This window comes from Psammomys obesus, unplaced genomic scaffold (genome assembly GCF_907164565.1).
Source record: "Psammomys obesus unplaced genomic scaffold, mPsaObe1.curated_primary_1811, whole genome shotgun sequence".
Classification (NCBI taxonomy): domain Eukaryota; kingdom Metazoa; phylum Chordata; class Mammalia; order Rodentia; family Muridae; genus Psammomys; species Psammomys obesus.
In genome coordinates, this window is record NW_026596460.1 from 4,834,065 (window position 1) to 4,857,043 (window position 22,979).

At 38.7% G+C, this 22,979-nt stretch overlaps 1 protein-coding gene across 1 annotated transcript; it reads right to left on the reverse strand.

The window, feature by feature from the left end:
• Nucleotides 1–6,615: 6,615 nt before the first annotated feature.
• LOC129669965 (olfactory receptor-like protein OLF3) lies at nt 6,616–7,569 on the reverse strand. Its single transcript, XM_055598331.1, has one exon. The coding sequence runs from the start codon at nt 7,567–7,569 to the stop codon at nt 6,616–6,618; it is 954 nt and encodes a 317-aa protein (XP_055454306.1).
• Between the last annotated feature and the right edge of the window lie 15,410 nt (nt 7,570–22,979).

Sequence of the window (22,979 nt, forward strand, 5' to 3'; positions counted from 1 at the left end):
CTTGAAAAAACTTGAAAGACTATTGCTGAAGACATTATACACTTCAAACACAGGACATAGAATAATAAAGCTAGAACTGACCTGGAAGCTCCTTCTGTGAACACTAGTTCTCACAGTATCTGAAGGTGCTATGTAAATTGTAAGGGAGAAAAACAATCAGTCTTATCCAACTATAAATCTTATGAATGACAACTATGACTGACTCAGCCCTAATGATGAAATAGTGATACTTCTTTTATTAAGGGTAATTGTTGTAATCCCCACTCAATAGGTTAGAATTCTTGCCTGGTTCTGTATACCTTCCCAACTACTCATGGCTGCTGAGGAGATTGTAGGCCCTAGAGGAGAACTTACTACTGTCATTTTTCTAAACCAATATAATTCTTTAACTCCATATATATATATATATATATATATATATATATATAGATAGATAGATAGATAGATAGATAGAGAGAGAGAGAGAGACAGAGACAGAGACAGAGACAGAGATCTCATCCCTCATCAAAACAATTATTTTTGTAACTCATAGAGGCCATTGCAGCTGCATATAACTTATAAAGTGTAGAGAATAAGTGAGTATGGGGTTTCCCACCCCTTTGACAGACATTCATGCAATCTCAACATCTAAGACTCAGAGAAAGTCATGAAAGAGAGGGCAGAAAGATGGTAAATGTCAGAGGACAAAGATACATGCTAGTTTTATAGAAATTGACAATAGAACAATAGAAATTGTTAGTTTCTATTATTTTGATGTTGGTTGTGATAATGAGTTTGTGTGCTTATCTACTTTTAGTTTTCCTGTAGTGAAGTTATTTATTCTTGTGTTTTCCTGGGTGTAGTTAGCCTTCTAGGGTTTTTTTTTTCTGCTGTCTTCTGTAGGGCTGGAAATGGGGATAGGTACTGTTAAATTTGTTTTTGTCATTGAATATCTTCTTTTCTCCATCTATGATGATTGAGAATCTTGATGAATCCTCTGAAAGGATCCACCCAACATGAGATTGAAGCAGATGCAGAGACTCATAACCAAACTTTGGACAGAGTTCATGGAGTATTATGGAAGAAGGGGAAGATAAGACCTGGAGGGAATAGAAGCTCCACAAGGAGAACACAAAGCCAAAAATCTCAGCCCTGGAAGTCTGCAGAGACTGATGCTCCAAGAAAGGACCATGCATGGGGATGACCTAGACCTACTCCTCAAATGTAGTCTATAAGCAGCTCAGTCTCCATGTGGGTTCCAGAGTAAGGGGAGCAGGAATGATCTCTGACAATAACTCAGTTGTCTGCTTTTTGATCAATTCCTCCTGGTGACGCAGCTTGGCCAGACTACAGAGAAAGAGGATCCAGGCAGTCCTGACGAGACTTGATAAGCTAGGGTCAGATGGCAGGGGAGGAGGACTCTCCCTTTCAGTAGACTAGAGGAAGGCAATATGGGAGAACATGGAGAGGGATGGGAGAATTGGGAGGAGATGGGAGGAGGATACAGTTGGGATATAAAATTAATAAATTGTAAAGAATAAAAGGAAAAAGGAAAAATAAAGAGCTATAGGGTTGTGATAGAGAAAGAATTAGTCTTCTTCATGAATGAGCCGTGATACATTATCCAGCTCCAAGTGGTCAACCATAAACATATATACATATGAACAGCACTAAATGGACTCAGCAAGTTGTATGTATATACATAAGTGTTATGTATGTTAGTGTATATATCATTAAATAATTAAAGAAAAAGAGGTCATATATTTAAAAGGAAGTGGTAGGAACACAGGCAGAGTTGGAAAAGAAAAAGGGAGAGAGAAAAAAATGTAAATACAGTCCTCATGCAAAAAAAAATTCTCAAAAAAATAAAAAAGAATTATGCAGTTAACTGAAACTCAAAGGGTTTGTTATAGCTCAACAACTACAAGTTTCATTCATTCTTCTTTTTCTGAAGAAGTGTGAGACTGGCCACAGGAAGACTGATTTTATTCATGTAAAGGAGCCAGCCATTCATAGTACATGATTTTTAAATTCAACAGATAAACATTGGAAATCAATGTAAATTGGAGATTCTGATTTCATTTTGCTCTTACTTCTGATTGAAGAAATAGTGCAAAATTGAATTAAAATGCAAGTGGAAGCTTCTTGTCTGCATTAGGTGCTGCTCAGTATGCAAGGATAAACATGAAACCACATACTTTCCGGGGACACACAGAAAGGAATTCAACGCCATGTACATCCAAATTTCACCCCAGCAGAATCCATTATCTTCGAAATGGTGAGGCAATTATTTTATATTGGTTTAAGCACCAAAATTATGGTACTTTCTTAAAGCAGCAGTAAGAAACTAAAATAGGCAGATATTCACAGAATCTGATAAACTTTGACAATCTATAAGAACAAGAATAGGAATATGTTGAGCTGTGTTAGCTCAATTTACACGAGTAAGCTCGTAAAGACAATGAAAACACAGGTTTCATTTGATATATCAAATGATAAAAATTATAGAGAAATGAGAAGAGCAAAAATTTGATTCATCATTCCCTGAACCAGCTATGCATCAGAAAGTTAAAATAATGTTGAGGAGGTAGTTGCTGTATTTTTTTTTTAAGGACAGAGAAAAACAGGTCATGGCTCCTCACCTACTTGTATTCCCTAACGAATTGTTGAAGCTATGTTAGAAGTTCCCCTTAAACCATCATTTCCATCGTGTCTGGTCGGAAGGGGGTGCAAATGCTGTCTAGAGGAGAGAAGTCAGAAATACTGCTGAATATTGTGCAATTCACAGGTTAGCCCCAACCCCAAAGCATTACTCAGTCCAACAGGTTAATAGCTACTAGTTTGTGTTAGGAATCAATCGGTTACAGTGATATAATAGTGCCACAGATGTTTTAGGAATAACTAACCATTTTCTAATTGGATTTTAGACACACTTCCCAAGATAAAACTCTTGCCTGACACTTAACTGGGTCAGAAACTCATGACTGGGTCGATCATTGGCCCTGGGGAGAACTTATTACACTTATTCAGCAAAAAGGAGATAGAATTAAACTACACCCTAAATATTTATCTTTACAACCATAAATTTTTGTAGCTTTTCATCTTCATTAAGGAAACATCATTCTGCAGTAGATGACTATCAATATAGAAACTCACAACTGGTAAAAGTGCAGAGAATTAATGACGGTGAATTGCTCAGGTAATATATACTAATCTCCACCCCATGGCTCTGGAATCTTCTTAGAAAAGGGAAAAGAATGATTGCAAGAGTCAAAGATAGTGGATGAACTCTGAGAAACATTTACTTCTGGTCATGACAGAGATGCTATACATATGAATTCATAGCAAATGTACAATGAACAAGATCCAACCAGCCAAAATTCCAACATATATGAAAGGAGCATACAAAATCTCATCCCTACCTGAGGAAATACTGGCAACTGGGGAAACTAAGGGAGGGATTAGTTTATTTCAGATGCAGACCCTGATGGCTGCCATGTAGGTATTATATCTTAGAAAAACAATTTTAAAAATAATCCATGTGCTAAACAATGTATTAACTGTAGTAGGATGCAGAAAAGAGAAGTGAAGCACTGTGTGTCTCTTGTGGAAAGGTTGTTACCATTCAAGATGTTCTACTTTATAGAGAGAGGAGGAAGTCCTGAGTGAGTGAAATTCTGAGTGAATGTGTGCTATTGATAAGGACACAGTCACTCACATCAAGGAGACCAAGGCCTCTGACCCATTTTCCCCCCTTGGCTGGTCTTAAGACCTATACCAAAACTGTCCTCAGGCATTGGAGTTTGCGGGTTTATGGACAATTGATCAGCGTGTCTACAAAAAGGTAACTACGGCTTCTTCCTCTGATGTTTCCAGATTGAGATTGCTAGGCCACAGAGACCTGCTCTAGACAGTAGCTCATCCCACTCCTAATGTGTGGTACCTAATAAACATGCTGAGTTTCCAGGTTGCTCTTGGTAGCATACCCCAAACTTATCTCAACATTCCTGTACATGTACCTTTCCTGTTTTCCTTTCCTTGAAGGCTCTAGTCAGGGCTCCAGGCCTCAGTCACCTTGATTCACACTATTACTTCTAGACAAATAATAAGACTGAGTCTGCAAGTCAGCAGAAGATGCTTCAACATAAAGTTCTCAGCACAAAAGAGATTTGTTTGCCTCAGAGGGACAAAAGACAGAGAATAAGAGACAAAGACAGGAGATGGAGGACAAGGGAAAAGGAACAAGGAAGAGGAAAAAGGTATATTTGCCCTGGAGGGACAAAGGACTGCCTCTAGAAGAGAGGAATAGACATGGCCATAGAAAACGTGGAAGTTTTTAAAGGGAGAAAGGAAAACCCATATTAGGATAAGTTGATTTGTTTTGATTGAGCATGTTAATTAGGGTAACCAAAAAGGGGCCTTTTTGTTGCTGGACTTCAATACTTTGATAGCTGGACCTTGGTAGTCATCCTCAAGAGGAAGAAGTAGCCAAATAGGAAGTAGACTTTGGTGGTTAGATTTAGGAATGTAATCTAACAGTTTAGCAAGGCAGAAGGAATGGGGAAGGACAAGGCCTGCCAGAGCTTCGTTTGCCATGCTTAGGTCTACTAGAACGCTTTAGAACCCAATAAAGCTTCCAAGTATAAGAGGTAATACAGAGTCTGGAGAGTGTAAAAGAAAATGTACACACTCAGTATGTCATTTAAAAAAATCCAGACTGTACATGAAATTCAGCTGAGATGAACTGTATAGTGCTATTGGAAAAAATAATTCCAGTGGTAAGAAATGAGAATTAGGAGAAATAATATAATTTAAAAGATTTTCAGAGACTTAGTAAGCTATTGTCCTACATGTGTCTTATTGAGATTTTTATTTGAACAATAATTTTATGTATATTGTGCTTTTTAAAGAAAACCCAGTGTGAGATTTTTATAGTTAATAATCACTAAATAAAATTTTATTTTGAAGTAACTTTCAGTGTTCAACTTTTTTGAAAAGTTGTGTTTAATTACTTTATTAAAACACTGTTTCATCTTCTCACTGAAGCAACAATATTTTCCTCCTTCTACTGAGAATGTCTTTCACATGCTCCTAAGAGCTGCCATCTCAAAAAATTTAATGTATCCAAGGTTTAATCCATTGAGAAAGTATAGTCTTAAAAGCCATATAAAACAAAAAGAAAAAATATAAATCTAACAGAATGTATGACTATGATAATCCTTCACTGTATAACCAATGTCTTCACTATTTCTGTATCCCAAGTAATAAAAGTTGAAGACATCTTCACACAAAGACTTCGAACAAAGTGGGGGATTGCTGTTTAAGGATAAAGATGTCACGAAGTGTTTAGCCAAGGAAAGTTACCAACAGGTGTCCAAGGGAACAGAGTCACAGTTGGAAGGACACAGCATCTTCCTATATCTTCCTCTGTGGTAATAAACTGTAGTTATTATGTAGGTAACATAATTCTTTGGATCTGGCAGAGACAACTTTCCTTTTTCAGATATTGTCACTGAGATCTTACACATTTAGTCATAATTTATGTGTGTATTATGCTCTTAGTGAAAGGACTTGTGAGTTCTTAGAGATCAGTCCAATTCAATATTTTACTTTGACACCTTTTATAGATGCAATAGCCTCTTTGGAACTGGTTGAAGACTGTCCATTAGTACCTTAAAGTTCATGTTTTCTTTAACTTGGTGGTAACCTAGTATATGAAAATCTTTGCTTAAATCCCTTTAAAAATGAAGAGCTTCAGCAACAGAACAAGAAAATTTGAACACAGGGAACTTCCCAGAGACTCATACTCCAACCAAGGACTATTCATGGAGATAACCTAGAACCTTGACAATGCAGCCACTTCTGATGAGAACTGATAGACTAAGATCAGAAAGAAGGAGAGGAGGACCTCCCCAATCAGTGGACATGGGGAGGGGCATGCATGCAGAAAGGAGGGGGGAGGGTGGGACCGGGAGGGGAGGAGGGAGGGGCTTATGGGGGGGATACAAAATGAATAAACTGTAATTAATAAAAGTTAAATTAAAAAAAATGAAGAGCTTCATTTTATCTTTCTGCAGTTGTTTGCATTAACAGGAAGCCATTGGTGCTGCATGTAGTACACAGTAACATTGTAAAGGCTTGAACAACAGTTTCTTTCATGTGTTGACTTAGTCAGCTGTCTCTGATTATATATGCATGCATTCATTGAGTCTACAGACATGAAAATGCATTTCTGGCTCCCTGGAAACACTGTACTCTTTTCTGAAAAGGAATTGGAATAAATACTTGTATAGGATACCTTGTGGACAAACTAGGATTCAAAAACAGGCTCATGACATTAAAACTATAAGAAAAAATGGAAAGTTGTATTTTTTTTAGTTGTCATACTGTAGAAATGAAGATTGAGTAATGGTGGGATCTCAGTGACAGTGCTGCTTAGCTCCTCTGTACACTCTGATGTGTCATAAAGATACACCCCACACTCCACACCCCAGCACAGTCACCCAGACTCCTGTGTAACATCACCAGTCCTAATGTGTCATCTCCACCTGTGTCTCCACGGAAATGACTGTCACATCTCAGTTGGGAGCAGAACACAGAAGCAAAGTCTTTTTCTCCAGTGATGCTCAAGTTTCATTACGTTTTCAGTTTTGATGTGAGTCCAGAGAATTGTCCCTGTAGTTTCTGCCAGGCCCCTTTCACCTCCTTATTCCTGAGACTATAAATCATGGGGTTCAGCATGGGTGTCAAAATTGCATAAAACAGAGAAATCAATTTTTCCTGAAGGACAGAGGCGCTCGAGTGGGGCTGTATGTAAGTGAAGATGGCCATGCCATAACACAGGGCAACCACAGTGAGGTGGGAGGCACAGGTGTGGAAGGCTTTCCTTCTTCCCCCTTTGGACTGGATCTTTAGGATGGTGGAGATGATCTGGATGTAGGATAGGAGAACTAGGCAGAATGGGGTCATCAGAAGAATAATGCTTGATACCATGATAGCGACTTCATTGGTAGAGGTATCCACACAGGCCAGCCTGACCACAGCAAGGAGCTCACAGGATATATGATCGATGTACTTGTTCGTGCACATGGGCAGCTGGAAGGTGATGGCAGTCTGCATTACTGAATTGACGGAACCACTGACCCAAGATACAATAGCCATCCTACTGCACAGTCCTGCATGCATGATAGCAGAATATCTCAGCGGATTGCACACTGCCACATAGCGGTCATAGGCCATCATCGCTAGTAGAACAAATTCAATCCCTCCTAAACCCAGAGAGAAAAATAACTGAGCTGCACAACTCAGAAATGGGATTGCTTTATGCGCTGCAAGAAAATGAGCCAGCAGCTGGGGCACTATGCTTGTGGCATAAGACACATCCACAAGGGACAGGTTGGTGAGAAAGAAATACATGGGAGTGTGGAGTCTGCTGTCCAGTCTGATGAGAAGAATGATGAGGAAGTTCCCCAGCACTGTCACCAGGTACATCAGCAAGAACAGGACGAAGAGGGAGATTTGAGTGTCCCAGTCACTGGACAGGCCCAGGAGGATGAATTCTTGCACCCATGTCTGGTTGTCTGTTTCCATCGAAAAATGTCAGGCTGCACTGAAAGTGAAACACGTTCATCAGGAAAAACAAAAAATAATTTTTATTTATCTGTGTCGCTGTCCCATTTGCCATCAAGCACTTGGAATCATGTTTGGCTAAGATAATGGACCTGATTCCAGTCTGTTTTCTGTTTACCGTGCCTCAGAAGGACAGACGGGTCATTGTGTGGGTATGATTTGGTATCAGGAAGATCAGCTAAAGCCTGAAGATTATGTACTACCATGCCACCTGCCCTATTACTTTATTAACTTATCTCGTGTTCTAGGATGAGCAGAGAATAGTGCATGACATTAGCCGATCAAATGCTGAGCAAAGAGGAATGTTACTGGGCTTTTAGGGAGGAGCCTTAAGCACATCAACTAGACTTGTCTCAGTGAAACGTGTTAATCTATTACACAAGGAAAGGTTTGGAAGAATTAAGGCCTGCAGAAAGCATATGTTAACAGTTTTGTTGAACAGGAGTGTGTCTTTGGTTTAATGATAAACACACACACACACACACACACATACAAACTATTCAATAACACAAACCTATACATAAACTCATGTGTGACTGACATGGGGAAGAAACTTTCCATCAGTTGTGGAACTGCCATAGTTACATGGGTGTTAGTAGCAAAATGACCTCTATGTTGGGGGAGCAAATATATCATTTTCCATCACATGCTGTCCATGAATTCAGGCACAACTCTCCCAGGAAGTAGACTTTAATAATATGAGAGTTCACATTGGTTTGAACCTTAAGGACCTGGAAAAGCACTGGGGACAATGGTTTTATTTGGAAGCCTTGATCTCTTCAACCTTTAGTTAACTTGGGGAAAGGAATGCAATTTTTCTTTTCACCTCTTCAATTTGTTGTTCTTATGAATCTATCCTTTTTTGTGCTCAAAAGATGAGTCACTATTTTTTGCTATTGTGGAGGATCCACGTTTGGTCTCCTGCACCTACGTGGTAGTTCACAACTACCCATAATTCCTGATCCAGGGTACTCAGTGACTTCTGACATCTGCAGGCACCAGGCATGATAGTCTTGTGGTGCCGATATGTACATGTATGAGAAACATTCATACACATAAACCAACTAACTAAATATTTAAAAATATTAAAGGCTATATACTTTACATCTGCTTTTCATGAAAGCAAGAATGTAGATGCTTAGATGACCTAAATAAAAGAAAATGAATATATATGTGCCCAGTTTTCATTAATAAAGTATGAATTTTGGTGTTGGAGAGAGATTGACATCTTAGCTGGGAAGAAGCCTTTTCTGTAACCTGCTATGTTAAAATATGAGTGTGGAGGAAAACCTAGTTACATTTTACTTTTTTAAGTGACTCATTCTTGCTGCATGCCTGCCTATTTACTGACGTTCAGTTTATCAGCACAGAGGTGAGAGAGGCTAAGGACAGGGAGAAGCTGGGCCAGAGGCAGATTCCTGAGCTGGGAGGGTGAAGTTGTCACTATTTCAACTCTCCTACCAGACAATGGACAAAAGAGAGCAACCTGTTTCAGAAACCTCTGTGTTGTACATGGTTTACACAACCATGTCTTTTTCATTCCTCTCAAATGTCCTCCCAACCTGACCCCTCTTTCAACAACTCCTTCTTTGCTTCTCAGTCCTGTTCCTTCCCCCTGCACCTACCATATTGCTTTTCTAAGTCACAATCAGCCTGAGAAAGCACCTGACTGTGGTTTTTAAAATCACATTCAATTTGGAATTAAAATTCTAAAAATCTTGAAAAAAAATAGTTCATTAGAAACAAAATGTGTCAACAGGAGAGTGATGATGATGTAGTCAATCGGAGTTGAATGGGGCCCTCTTCTTTGGTTTTTCTTACAGAGTCATTTAGCACCACTCTGCCAGCAGCTGGGATTTCAAGGCGAATACCACCCTCCCCATCCCAAACTGGAGAGCAAGTGGAAGGAAAGTCACAGAACCAGAATGCAACATTGACTCGGGATGGTGCCCGCTGCACTAGCCTGCTGCCTGAAGACCAGGCAAGCACTTAACTCATGTGCTCCTCTTGTCCACTTCCAGCAACAGCTGTGTCATTATTAATGAGTCTCATATTCCCTGCACCCTTGTAACTTCATCTCTCAAAGGCCAGTAGGAAGCTACATAGGCTCTTGGAGTCCAGAGGACCCACAGGTCCTCTGGGTGGCTGAACGGGTCATTGGTGAAATTAAGACTGGGAGATGAGCATGCATAGAGTTCCTGGACATGCATAAGCCAGTTATTGGTTATAATAACTCATCTTGATTTCCTGCTCTCTGCCTTCTTCAGGATCTTCTCTTCCTTGCTTTCTCTTTATTAGCCTCAGGTTTCATTGCTCTGCATAAAGCACTATTTCCTTCACAATTCTCTTTCATTGTACAAAGTACACATACACAAACCCATGTTTGGAAGAAGATGTTTACCACTTATGTATTCTAGATTTAGCTGCAACTCGTGACTGGCCTCCACTTTCCAGATTCACACCCCATTATTAGTCTTGTAAGCTGTGGAAAATTCAACTCATTAACTTATAAAAATTCTAAGCTTATAATAACCTGCAATCATTAAGTCTACAAACTCTTGTTCTATGTTTAGTATTCCTCTATTCTTAAGCAAATCAGCTCTACCCAATGCTCCTCCTGTGTTCAGCTTCCATTCTAATTTTCCTCTCTATTTTGGGGTAATTTCTTTAAATTCTTCTGCAGGGTTGCAGTGAGTGTTTTCCAAGATTGTGTGTCAGGTACTTCTCTCTTCAGTTATTTATTGGATGACTTGTTGGTTTTACTGTCTTTATGGTCTAGTCTGTGTAGCTCAAGTTCAATTAATTCAATTAACTCAACAATAATCTCCCAGATGTTTCCCTAAAGTAGATAAAACAGCTAAATTTCTAAACCTCTCACCAATGACTGCATTCATTTCTCTACACACTAGATTTCTTCCCAACCTTTTTTTATTTCTGACAATAATAGAAAAAAATTCTCCTTTTTGCTACATATTATACATCTCTTTCATCTCCCACATGTTACCATGACTATCTAACAAAGTACACAATTCTTTGATCATCTTCCTCTTCTACCCAGTCAAAAATGACACGTCTTCTACTCCATCAATCATGTGTAAGACAGATTTACTGGCATAGTTTTCATGTGCAGACTGATCTACAATGTTTAAGTATTTTGGTACTTACATTGGTCATTGACAGACTTCTACATTATTCATAATCTGTTCCTATACTGTTTGTTTTAATAATTTTATCATGTTGCACACTGTACATTAAGGAATTTTATTGAAATAAGTCTAGCACTTAGATACCTTCCTGACATTTTGGATGATTATGCTTAATATACCATAGTTGCAATTTGTTTTTAATTTGTGTGTGTGTGTGTGTGTGTGTGTGTGTACGTGTGTGTAAAACCTACATCTGAAAACACAAATGGAAGAAACACGTTGGCTAGATGTGTTATAGCACTACAGTTAATAGCATCTCCCCATTACTTTGTGCTCGTCTTCCATCAAAATACAGTTGAATTTCTTTATGTCTTTATTTCACTATGCATAAATGGTGGTCTGACATTGATTTTATAACATTTTGCTCCAGTCAGGAAGCCAGAACTTGGTCTTTTCAGCTACAGACAATCCATTGGTTCTATTGATTTCCCTAAATTTGTGATTGTTTTTTACTGACATTTAAAACAAAAAAACCCCAAAAAAAACAAAGTATACAATGGAAGAAATATTTGCTCTATTTACATGTACAAACAAGACAGAAAACAAACAAACAAACAAAAACAAAGCCTGTGAATCAAGTATAAGCTTATAGGTGACGTTAAGAACACACTGGTGTCTAATAGTTACTGAGTTCTCCCTCCTACACAACTCCACTCCATGTTCTCTATTTAGTATTTGTTCAACTACAGGCATTTTGCCTGTTTGCCAGGCATCCTCCATTCTCTGGTGATAACTAATAAAATCATATTTTGTACTATTGGAATTATAGATCCATATATTCATCACACCTCAAGTAACACCCCTTTAAATATTCTTTTTTTTTTTTTTTGGTGTGGCTCTTTGCTTATTTATTTTTTTTTGTATTTTATTTTTTTCTTATCAGTTACATTTTATTAACTCTGTACCCCAGCCGTGTCCCGATCCCTCATTCCCTCCCAGTCCCTCCCTCCCTCCCTCCTCTCCACCATGCCCCTTGCCAAGTCCACTGATAGGGGGGACCTCCTCCCCATTCATCTGATCCTGTTTTATCAGGTATCTTCAGGACTGCCTGCAAAGCTCTCCTCTGTGGCCTAACAGGACTGCTTCTCCCTTGTGGGGTGGGGAGGCCAAAGAGCCAGTCATTGAGTTCCTGTTAGAAATAGTCCTTGTTCCCCTCACTATGGGAAACCAATTGGTTACTGAGCTACCACAGGCTACATCTGAGCAGAGGTTCTAGGTTACATTCATACATGGTCCTTGGTTGCATGTCAGTCTCAGAAAAGACCCTGTGCCCAGATATATTTGGTCCTTGTGGAGCTCCTATCCTTTCCTCATCAGACTAACTCCCCTTCTTTCTTATGATTCCCTGTACTCTGCCAAAGGTTTGGTCATGAGTCTTTGCTTTGAAAACATTGCTAGTTAGAGTCTTTCAAATGCGCTCAGTAGACTCCTGTCATACGTTCAATGCACATCCCATCTGTCATTCTAAATGAGGATTGATCATCTTACCCCATGTCTACTCTCTTGATTATCTTTTTTAGGTGTAAGTATTCTTTAAGATATATTGATGTGCTCAAAATTAAACAACGCAAGCTTATTGATCAGAATGGCATGTTGACACATGACCTACACCTGTGGTTCATTACCTGAGACATGTGTATCATGAAGGAGGGACTTCCCTTTACTAGGTCTTAGAAATTGTGCTAAGGCAGTACAGCTATTGTGGCTCTCATGAATACAACATAGTAAATAATACAGCAGAAAAGCTTTGCAACCAAGGCATAGCTTAGGGGCGAAGCATTTACTTACCATATGTGAGGTCCTGGGTTTAATACCTGGCATGGAAAAGAAAAAGAAGTAAAGCAGAACAATGAGAAGAGGGGAGAAAAAGGACTCTTGAAACTTTCTATAAAAAATTATCTTCTGACTTCCATATTACATCCTTATTTCCAAGGCTCAGGAAACATGGGGAAAAGAAATTGCAAGAGCCAGAAGTTGGGAAAACTGGGAGAAAATACTGTCTTCTGGAGATGACAAGACCACTGAACTTATAAGTTTACAGTAGCCATGGTTCTAGAAGTCCTGCATGAAATCCTGCCAATCAGCATTCCAACACGGCAGGCTGCGGTCAACGGCGGTCATTAGGAGAGGGAAAGTCAGTTTTCTTTACGGATGTGGCCCCTGCTAGGTGGACCCTGCTCCAGTGGGTGGCCCCACAAGCATGATTCTATGGACAACACACATTTTATTTGTCGATAAATGACTGAGAAATAATTACCTTTGTTTGGCCCTAGTGAAAATTAACTTAATGTGCCTTTGAGAATTATCTATTAATTGCTCACTGCAGCAATTTGTCAAGAATTAAATGCATGTTCTGTTACAAAGAAATAAAGGCCAAGAACAAAAAGGTACACAATCCTTTAAATAAACTTTTTTATGGCATAATACCTATAATTTTAAAATTTAACCATTAGTCAAAAAAACACACAAAAAATCAAGCATTAGTCAATAAATATTTTTCAATGAAGTGAATCTATTCACTGATTATATAAAAACTCTCATATTTTTCTGATATTTTCATCTAGTTCTGAAATATAACATCACATATTGTCCTTTCATTAATTCAATCTTACATATTCACTCACCATTTTGCAGGGTTTCCTCCTCCTCCTCCTCCTCCTCCTCTTCTTCTTCTCATTCCATTTTCTTCCCTTCTAAAACTTTTTTAGTTAGACATATCTGTGATCGGAAAAAGAATGAAAAGTCAGGAATTCTTTGTCACAGTCATGTAAATTGTTATAAACACATATTGGTGTTTATATAATGGTGTAGGTGAAGTTTCACTTGAGATTCCACTGCCTCTCTAGTTCTGGATTTGTCTTTTAACATTTAATCTCTAAGCCACATAACTTAATGGAATAGCCTCATCTCTCTACATCCTCTACATCAAGAACCCTTTTAGAGTAACATGACTCCGATATAATCAAGATTTGAAGTCCAATTAAACATATTTGTAATGCTAAAGATGGTACTTTGGTTATATTTACTATTAATATTTGGTGTTTTGAAGTCATGAATTCAGGCATCGCTTAGTCTGTTGAAATTTGCTTAAATATCAGCAGCTGATCATCCAGAGGAGACTGCTATGACATCCAGCTCCCTGTATCTTTTCAGAAGTCCTGGAGGAAAAAAATGCACTTCCAATTAAGAGTCGAATTTCTAGCTGGGTGCAGTGGTGCTCACCTGTAATTCCAGCACTCAGGGAGCCTGAGGCAGGTGATCTCTGTGAGTTTGAGGCCAGCCTGATCTACAAAGCAAGTCCAGGACAGCCAAGGCTACACAGAGAAACCCTGTCTCAAAAATCATATATATAAGTATATATACATATATGAATATATATGTATATATACATATATATTTACATATACATATATGTATGCATATATACATGTATGTATGTATGTGTGCGTGTATATAGAGAATATATGTATATATTTGTATATATATGTATATATTAGGAGATATTATGGAGAGAGACAGAGACAAAGACAGATACAGAGAGAGAGAGAGATGGAGAATTTTTGAAAGAAGCTCTACATCACCTTTTACCTAGTACACCCTTCCTTATATCTGGATTCCAGTATAAATGGTACATTAAAGGGAATGTGACCCTCAGATAATCAGGTCAGAGATGAGAGCCCTGACCCGTAGCCACACACCAACAACCTTTCCTCAACTGGTGCCACACAGTCAACACATGTCGGTCTGAAAATGACTTCTGATGCTTCTGTTCATAGGGCTTTCTAAACATGTTTTAATGCCATTGGCTATTCCTTGATGCCAACGCTCCACAACACTCAGTCTGCCTTTGGAAAGACAGAAGTACCCGAGGCTTGGCACTTTATTTTCACTTCTGTTCATGATTGTCAGTATCAGATTTTATTAACCAAAGCAATGATTGCATTGTGAATTGAATCTCTACCTTCCACTGTTGCGTAGACGCTTCCATAACTTATGTACCAACTCACCTCTCCTCCTCCCTCTCCCCTGACCCCTACGCATACTGAGAAATATTCATTTAGAAAACATAGTAGCTATTCACAGTATTAAAGGATTTATCAGTGTCCCATCCATCCTACACTTAGAAAACTAATTCTTTTCATTATGTCTCCTCAAGTAAATAGTAAGGGATCATTGAACACCTTGCATCATTCTTAAAACTCCAAACTCAGCAGTACAACTTAAAGTCAGGAATAGTGAGAGCTCCAGCAGAGGTTTTACTCTGAAAGATTGTTTCAGCTATCTTAAGTTCTCTTGTTTTTCCATGTGAAGCTGAGAATGTCCTTTCAAGGTCTTTGAAGAATTGTGTTGGATTTCTTTTTCTTTTTTTTTTTAAGTCTTTATTAATTACACTTTATTCACTTTGTATTCGCCCTGTGGTTCCCTCCCTACTCCTGTCCCAACCCCTCCCCTCCTCCCCCCTCTGCACTCATGCCCCCCCCCCCAAGTCCACTGATAGGGGAGGCCTTCTTTTCCTTCCTTCTGATCCTAGTCAATTAGGTCTCATCAGGAGTGGCTGCATTGTCTTCTTCTGTGGCCTGGTAATGCTGCTTTCCCCCCCCCCCCGCCCCCGGGGAGGTAATTAAAGAGCAGGACAATCAGTTCATGTCAGAGACAGTCCCTGTTCCTATTACAATGGAACCCACTTGAATGCTGAACTGTCATGGGCTATATCTGTGCAGGGGTCTTAGGTTATCTCCATGCATAGTCCTTGGTTGGAGTATTAGTCTCAGGAAAGACCCCTGTGCTCAGATTTTTTTGGTTCTGTTGCTCTCCCTGTGGAGTTCCTGTCCTCTCCAGATCTTACTGTTTCCTACTTCTTTCCTAAGATTCCCTGCACTCTGCCCAAAGGTTGCCCACAAGTCTCAGCATCTGCATTGATAGTCTGCAGGGCAGAGCCTTTCAGAGGTCCTCTGTGTCAGGCTCCTGACTTATTCCCTCTTTTCTCCTTCTTCTGATGTCCATCCTCTTTGCCTTTCAGGATAGGAACTGAGCATTTTAGCAAGAGTCCCTCTTGATTAGTTTCTTTAGGTGTACAGATTTTAGTAAGGTTATCACATGTTATATGTCTATAAAAGTGAGTATATACTGTGTGCATCTTTCTGCTTCTGGGATAGCTCACTCAGGATGATATTTTCCAGATCCCACTATTTACCTGCAAATTTTATGATTTCCTTGTTTTTCACTGCTGAGTAATTTTCCATTGTGTAGATATGCCACAATTTGTGCATCCATTCCTCCACTGAGGGGCATCTGGGCTGTTTCCAGCTTCTGGCTATTACAAATAAGGCTGCTACAAACATGGTTGAGCAAATCTCCTTATTGTGTACTTGAGCCTCTTTTGGATATATGCCTAGGATTGGTATAGCTGGATCTTGAGAAAGCGCTTATTCCTAGTTGTCTGAAGTAGCGCCAGATTGCTTTCCAGAGTGGTTGTACAACTTTACATTCCCACCAGCAGTGGAGGAGGATTTCCCTTTCTCCACAACCTCTCCAGCATGTGTTATCTCTTGAGTTTTTGTTATTAGCCATTCTGATGGGTGTAAGGTGAAATCTTAGGGTCGTTTTGATTTGCATTTCCCTGATGGCTAATGAGGTTGAGCATTTCTTTAAGTGTTTCTCTGCCATTCAATATCCCTCTATTGAGAATTCTCTGTTTAGTTCTGTACTCCATTTTTTAATTGTATTACTTGATTTTTTGCTGTTTAACTTCTTTAGCTCTTTATATATACTGTATATTAGTCTTCTGTCAGATATAGGGTTGGTGAAGATCCTTTCCCAATCTGTAGGCTGTAGTTTTGTTTTGAGGATGGTGTTCTTTGCTTTACAGAAGTTTTTCAGTTTCATGATCTCCCATTTATTGATTGTTGCTCTTAGAGCCTGTGCTGTTAGCATTCTGATGGGGATCACACTGAATCTATAGATTGCTTTTGCTAGCAAGGATACACTTACTATGTTCATCTTACTGATCTGTGATCTATTGGGATCTTTTTTATCTTCTGATATCTTCTTAAATTTCTTTCTTCAAAGACTTGAAGTTTTTATCATACAAGGTTTTCACTTGCTTGGTTGGAGTTACCTCAAGATACGGTATATTATTTTAAGCCATTGTGAAAGGTGGTGTTTCCCTGACCTTTTTTTCCCCTGAATCTGTCATTTGTATATAAAAGGACTTCTGATTTTTCTTTTGTTTTGTTTTTGTTTTGTTTTTGAGATAATCTTGTATCCAGCTACTTTGCTCAAAGTGTTTATCATGTGTAGGAGTTTCGGGTGAAATTTTAAGATCACTCATGTTCCAATTTGTATCCCCTTCATCCCATTTGTTAGCCTATTTCTCTAGCTAAAATTTCTGGTATTATATCGAATGGATATGGAGAGAGCAGAAAACCTGTTTCTGATTTTAGTGAAATTGCTTTGAGTTTCTCTTCATTTAATTTGATATTGGTTGCAAGCTTGGTATAAATTGCCCTTATTATATTGGGGTACCATGTCTCTTTCTTATGTTCCTTGTATACTTCATTATCTTTGGGACTTTTGTCATAAAGAGGTGTTGGATTTTTTTTTTTTTACATCTAATAAGATGATCATGTAGATTTTTTTCGGTGTACAAATATAGTGGATTATATTTTCTGATTTTTCATATGATGAACCATTCCTGCATCTCTGGGATGAAGCCTACTTAATCATGGTGAATGATCTTATTGGCGTTTTCTTGGATTCTCTTTGCATGTGTTTTATTGAGTACTTTTGCATCCGTGTTCATGATAGAAATTGATCTGTAATTCTCTTAGTTTGTTGAGTCATTGTGTGGTTTGGTAGTAAACCTAACTGTGGCCTCACAGAAGAATTGAGAATGTTCCTTCTGTTTCTGTTTTATGGAATAATTTCAGGAGTATTAGTGTTAACTCTTCTTTGAATGTCTAGTAGATTTTTATACTAAAGCTGAGAGGCCCTGAGCTTATTTGGGTTGGGAGATTTTTAATGGTTGCTTCTGTTTCCTTAGGAGTCATGGGTCTATTTGAATCATTTGTCTGATCTTGATTTAATTTTGGTAAATGGTACCTATTGAGAAAATTATCCATTTCTTTTAGATTTTCCATATTGGTGGAGCACAGGGTTTTAAAGCATGTCCTTATGATTCTTGGGCCTTCCTCTGTGTCTCTTGACCCGTCCCACTGTAGTTTCTGATTTAATTAATTTGGATATTCTCTTTTTGTCTTTTAGTTTAGATAAAATCCACAGAAAATCTTGTAGATTTTCTGAGAGAATTGACTCTTTGTTTCATTGATCCTTTGTTCAAGGATCAACATTATCAAGGATAATGTTCTCTTTATTTCTATTTTGTTGATTTTAGCCTTAATTTTTATTATTTCTTCATTTTGATATTTGATTATCTACTCCTCTTGGGTGTGCTCACTTTTTTGTTTTAGAGCTTTCATGTGTGCTGTTAATTTACTAGTATGAGATTTCTTGATTTTTTTTAATGTAGGTAGTGCTATGAATGTAGGTAGTTAGTGCTATGAATTTTTCTCTTACCACTGCTTTCACTGTGTCTCATAAATTTGGGTATGTTGTGTATTCATTTCATTGTATAATAAAGTCTTTAATTTCCTTCTTTGCTTCTGTTTTGAGCCATTTTTCATTGAGTAGAGTGTTATTCAGTATCCATGAGTTTCTAAGCTTTCTGTTGTTTCTGATGTCCAGCTTTAATTTATGGTCGTCTGATAGAATGCAGGGTATTATTTCAATTTTCTTGTATCTGTCAAGAATTACTTTGTATAGAGTATGTGGTCAATTTTGGAAAAATCTCTATGGGGTGTTGAGAAGTTATATTCTAAATGCCCATTAGGTTCAGTTGGCTTTATAACATCAGTTAGCTCCAGCACTTCCCTGCTTAGGTTTTGTCTGTACAACATGTTTATTGGTGAGAGTGGGATATTGAATGTTCCAACATCTGTGTGTGAAAATCAATGTGTAACTTAAGCTGTGGTAGTGCTTTTGTTTGTTTGTTTGTTTTACAAAGGTGGGAGCCCTGTGTTAGGGGAATAGATGTAAAGAATTGAAATGTCATCTTGGTGGGTTTTTCTTTGGTGAGGATGTAGTATCCTTCCCTGTCTCCTTTTATTTATTTTAGTTTGAGGTCTATATTTTTGAAAATATTAATGGCTACACTAGCTTCTTTCTTACTTCTATTTTCTTGGAATATATTTTTCCAATGTTTTGCTCTGAGTTAATGTCTATCCTTGATGTTGAAGTATGGTTTTTGTATGCCTCAGAAGGATGGGTCCTGTTTTGTTTCATTTTTCCATTCTGTTAGTCTCTGTCTTGAAGTCATTAATATTGAGAGATATCAATGACCAAAGGTTGTTAATTCCTGTCATTTTGTTATTGATGTTGGTGGTGGTGGGGGAGGAGGCAGTGTGTGTGTTTCCCTTCTTTTGTTTTTGCTGGTATAAGATTATTTAGTATCTGTGTTCTTACATGTGTATTTCACCTCCCTATTTTGTATTTTTCCTTATAGCCCCTTCTGTACAGCTGGATGTATAGATAAATATTGTATAAAATTGACTTTATTACGAAATATCTTATTTTCTCCATTTATGGTGATTAAATGTTTTGCTCATTATAGTAATTTGGGACAGCATCTGTGGTCTTTTAGAATCTACACATCTGTCCAGGCCCGAAGTCAGGTTTACTCTTATAGGTGTGCATTTATTTGCTTTTTGGTTTTTCTTTCTTTCAACTTTTAATATTCTTTTTTTTTGTTCTGTATTGTCACTGTTTTGATAATTATGTACCAAGGGAACTTTCTTCTATGGTTCACTCTATTTGGTGTTCAAATCCACTGGGAAAGCTTAAAGTCTTATACAAATTCAGATTAAATGAATTTATTCTTACTGCCACCAGAAGGATGGCAGCATTTGAGCCAAACAGCATGCCATGCCAAAGAGGACTAAAGAAAGTGTTTCTAAAGGTAGACATCATGGATGTACATTATAATTATCTATGGAATTCATAGCTAGGGATGAAAATTGCTTCCCTCAGGTGTTACTCTTCCCTGTGCTAAAGACTACTTCCTTCCAGTCACTCAGTGGTAAGCGAGTTTACAAAGGCAGAAAGCAGGAACACCATTAACTTATTCTTATCTTACTTGTAGGCCACTGGGCTCCAACAGGCATTCCAGGACAAAGGTCAATGACCTTACAGGATGCCTGGTACCATATTCAGTTTCTTTAACTGTCACAGGGGAAATGTGTGTAAATTATTACACAGGTCTGAGGACTCTGTGGTTAAGTATCACTAACTGACCAGGATTAAACAGCCAGTAACATAGCCATCAGGTTAGTGCTGGATGTCAAATCCCCAGTTTCTGCTGCCTCTATAATATTTTACGGAGTGTGTTGCCTGTTTTAGTTGCCTACTCAGCTGGTGTGTTCACAGAGAATGCTTACTGGTGTTGAACGTTGGGTGAAGGGGAGTTTGGGGAAAGATGGTCTGTTACAGTCCTAGAGGTGACCCTGAGGATTGGGTCTGGGGGAACAGAGTGAAGATCTGCAGGCAGCCTACCTGATCTGCTAGCAGGCAATGTGCTGTGGTTGAGCAAGAGGTGTCAGCCAGACTTGGGAGATGTGACACAGTGAACATGAGGGGAGGAGAGCACAGGGGAAGACGGCCTGTGGGGTCCATAGGAGATAAAGATGTGGTAGAATAGGCTGCTGCTGGTGTTCTGTTGCAGGGCTAGGAGTGACCCTGAAAATCGAGTTTGGGGGGAAAAAGAGAGTGGAGAATGTCTGTGGGCATCCTACTTGGTATTCACATTACTCATCTTTAAAAAAAAATGGCATCATGAAACTTTCAGGCAACTGGATGGAACTAGAAAAGATCATCCTGAGTGAGGTAACTCAAACCCAGACAGATAAATATGGTTTATATTCACTTATATGCAGCTATTAGCAATTACATAAATGATAACCAACCTAAAGTCTGTAGACCCAGAGAGTTTAGGTATAGAGGAAGGGCCTGGGGCCACATGGATTTCCCTGGAAGGGGAAAATAGAATGGATTTTGTGAGTGGACTGGGGAGCAATTAGGGATGGGAACAAAGAGATCAGGTGAGGACAGGAAGGGAAATGGGGTTGGGGTTGAAGGAGGAAATGCAGATTGAGAGACCCCTTGAATTGAGGGGCATTTCAGGGATGGTATAGAAACAGTGAAAAGATTTATATGGAGGTTACCGTAATGAGCTGTCCTAATTGTGAGTGAGACAGAGTCCCATCTGGCCAGCTCTTGTCACCAAACAAGACTTCCAATACCAGGACAGGTTTGTATCCAATTGAGTTGTTGGCTAAGGGGATCCCATGAAAATACTCCCAACAACCCAGGCTGTTGTCAGGAAAATGGGTTGTTCTTGACAAACTAACATAAAGCCCTATTGCCGAGGACAACACCCAAACAACTCATTGACTACATGGAAACGTTACCCCTATGTTCTACTGTCTTTAATGTGGGAAGGTACATTGTATGCTACCAAAAGAGAAACTTAAACCAACCCAGCTACAAAATCTTTGAAGTACAATCTGTCCTGCTTGTAAAATACACTAGAGTAATGGTGAAACAGAAATTGTGAGAGTAGCCAATCAATGTCTAATTCAGATTAGACATTAAAGGCCACTCAACAAGTGAAACCCATACCCACAACTACTTGCTGACCAAAAACCAGAGACGACACAGCAAGAGCTAGGGTAAAACCAAACAATATTGGTCAAAAAAGTACAATGAAATGACTCCTAATAATATTCTGCTATATTCATAGATCAGTGCCTTACTCAGTCATTATAAGAGAAGCTTCCTCCTTAACAAACGGGAACATATACAGAGACCCACAGCCAGATATTACACACACACACACACACACACACACACACACACACACACACACAATGAGAAGAAAGAAAAGGAAAAAAGAAACTTAATCCTTTTGTGCAATAAAGTCTTACATGATAAGAGTTTAAAGAGCCCTTGACTCTTTGAGCTCCAGAGCTCTGAAATTACCTGAGATATGTCTAGATTTAGAGGAGTCCTTTGGAGAGAAAGTTCAAAGTGTCTTCCAGTTGGCTCAAGTACAGATCTCAAGGAGTGCGTTACTGATGTGGGACTGCTAGAGTCCCCTCAGGAACCCCCTTAGTGTTAATTGCTGTCACCACTTCTAACCCTCAAGAGGAAGACTTCCATGTTCCCTTGTCCCTGTGGAAAGCTATTCTCTTCAATCCCCTCTCCCCTATCCCTCTCTGTTGCTAAAGGCCACTGAAGAGAGGTTGTTTTTTTCCTACAAAGTCATAGAAGCCAGCTTCATAGGGTTTTAGAGTGTTCTCTGATAATACAAGCTTGAATTTTAGTCCTTCTGTGATAGTCTGTGAGAAGTCATCCTGTACTCGTGCTTGGTGAGCCAAGCCAATTCTCATCTTTGAATATAGGATGGCTTTATTTATTCTCTATATACCAGAGAGTTGTTCTTCAAACTCTAATGGTGTATGCAAGAAAGAGAGAGAGAACTGTGTCAATAAACATCTAAGTGCATTTTCATAATACTATTTACATTCCAAATTCAGGAGTTAGTACTCACCAAGTTTTATCCCCTGGCCATGCTATTGGCTGTCTATTAGCTCACTACTCACATATTCATTTTCTCCCCTGCTCATGCACTCATTGCTAAATGCCATCATCTACATGCCACAGACTGTATACTCACTCTTAAATTATTGTCCTAGTGGTGGGACCAGCCTCTAGGAACCAAGGAATAAACAAAGAGACTCCAGTTATAATCTAGCAATTAAGTTCCTTGGTTTTTAAACCCTGTGTCTACAGCTTTTCTTTCTTGCTCCCTCCCCATCTATATCTATATATTTTTATGGGTTGATCTATTTTTTATTTTTTAATTTTTATTTAACTATTTTTATTTTTATTAATTACAGTTATTTTACATTGTATACCCCTGTACCTCCTCCACTCCTCCCCTCCTAATCCCACCCTGCTCTTCCCTACCTTTGTTCCTCTCCCAATCCACTGATAAGGGAGGTCATCCTCCCCTTCCCTCTGATCCTAGTCTATCAAGTCTCAACAGGAGTG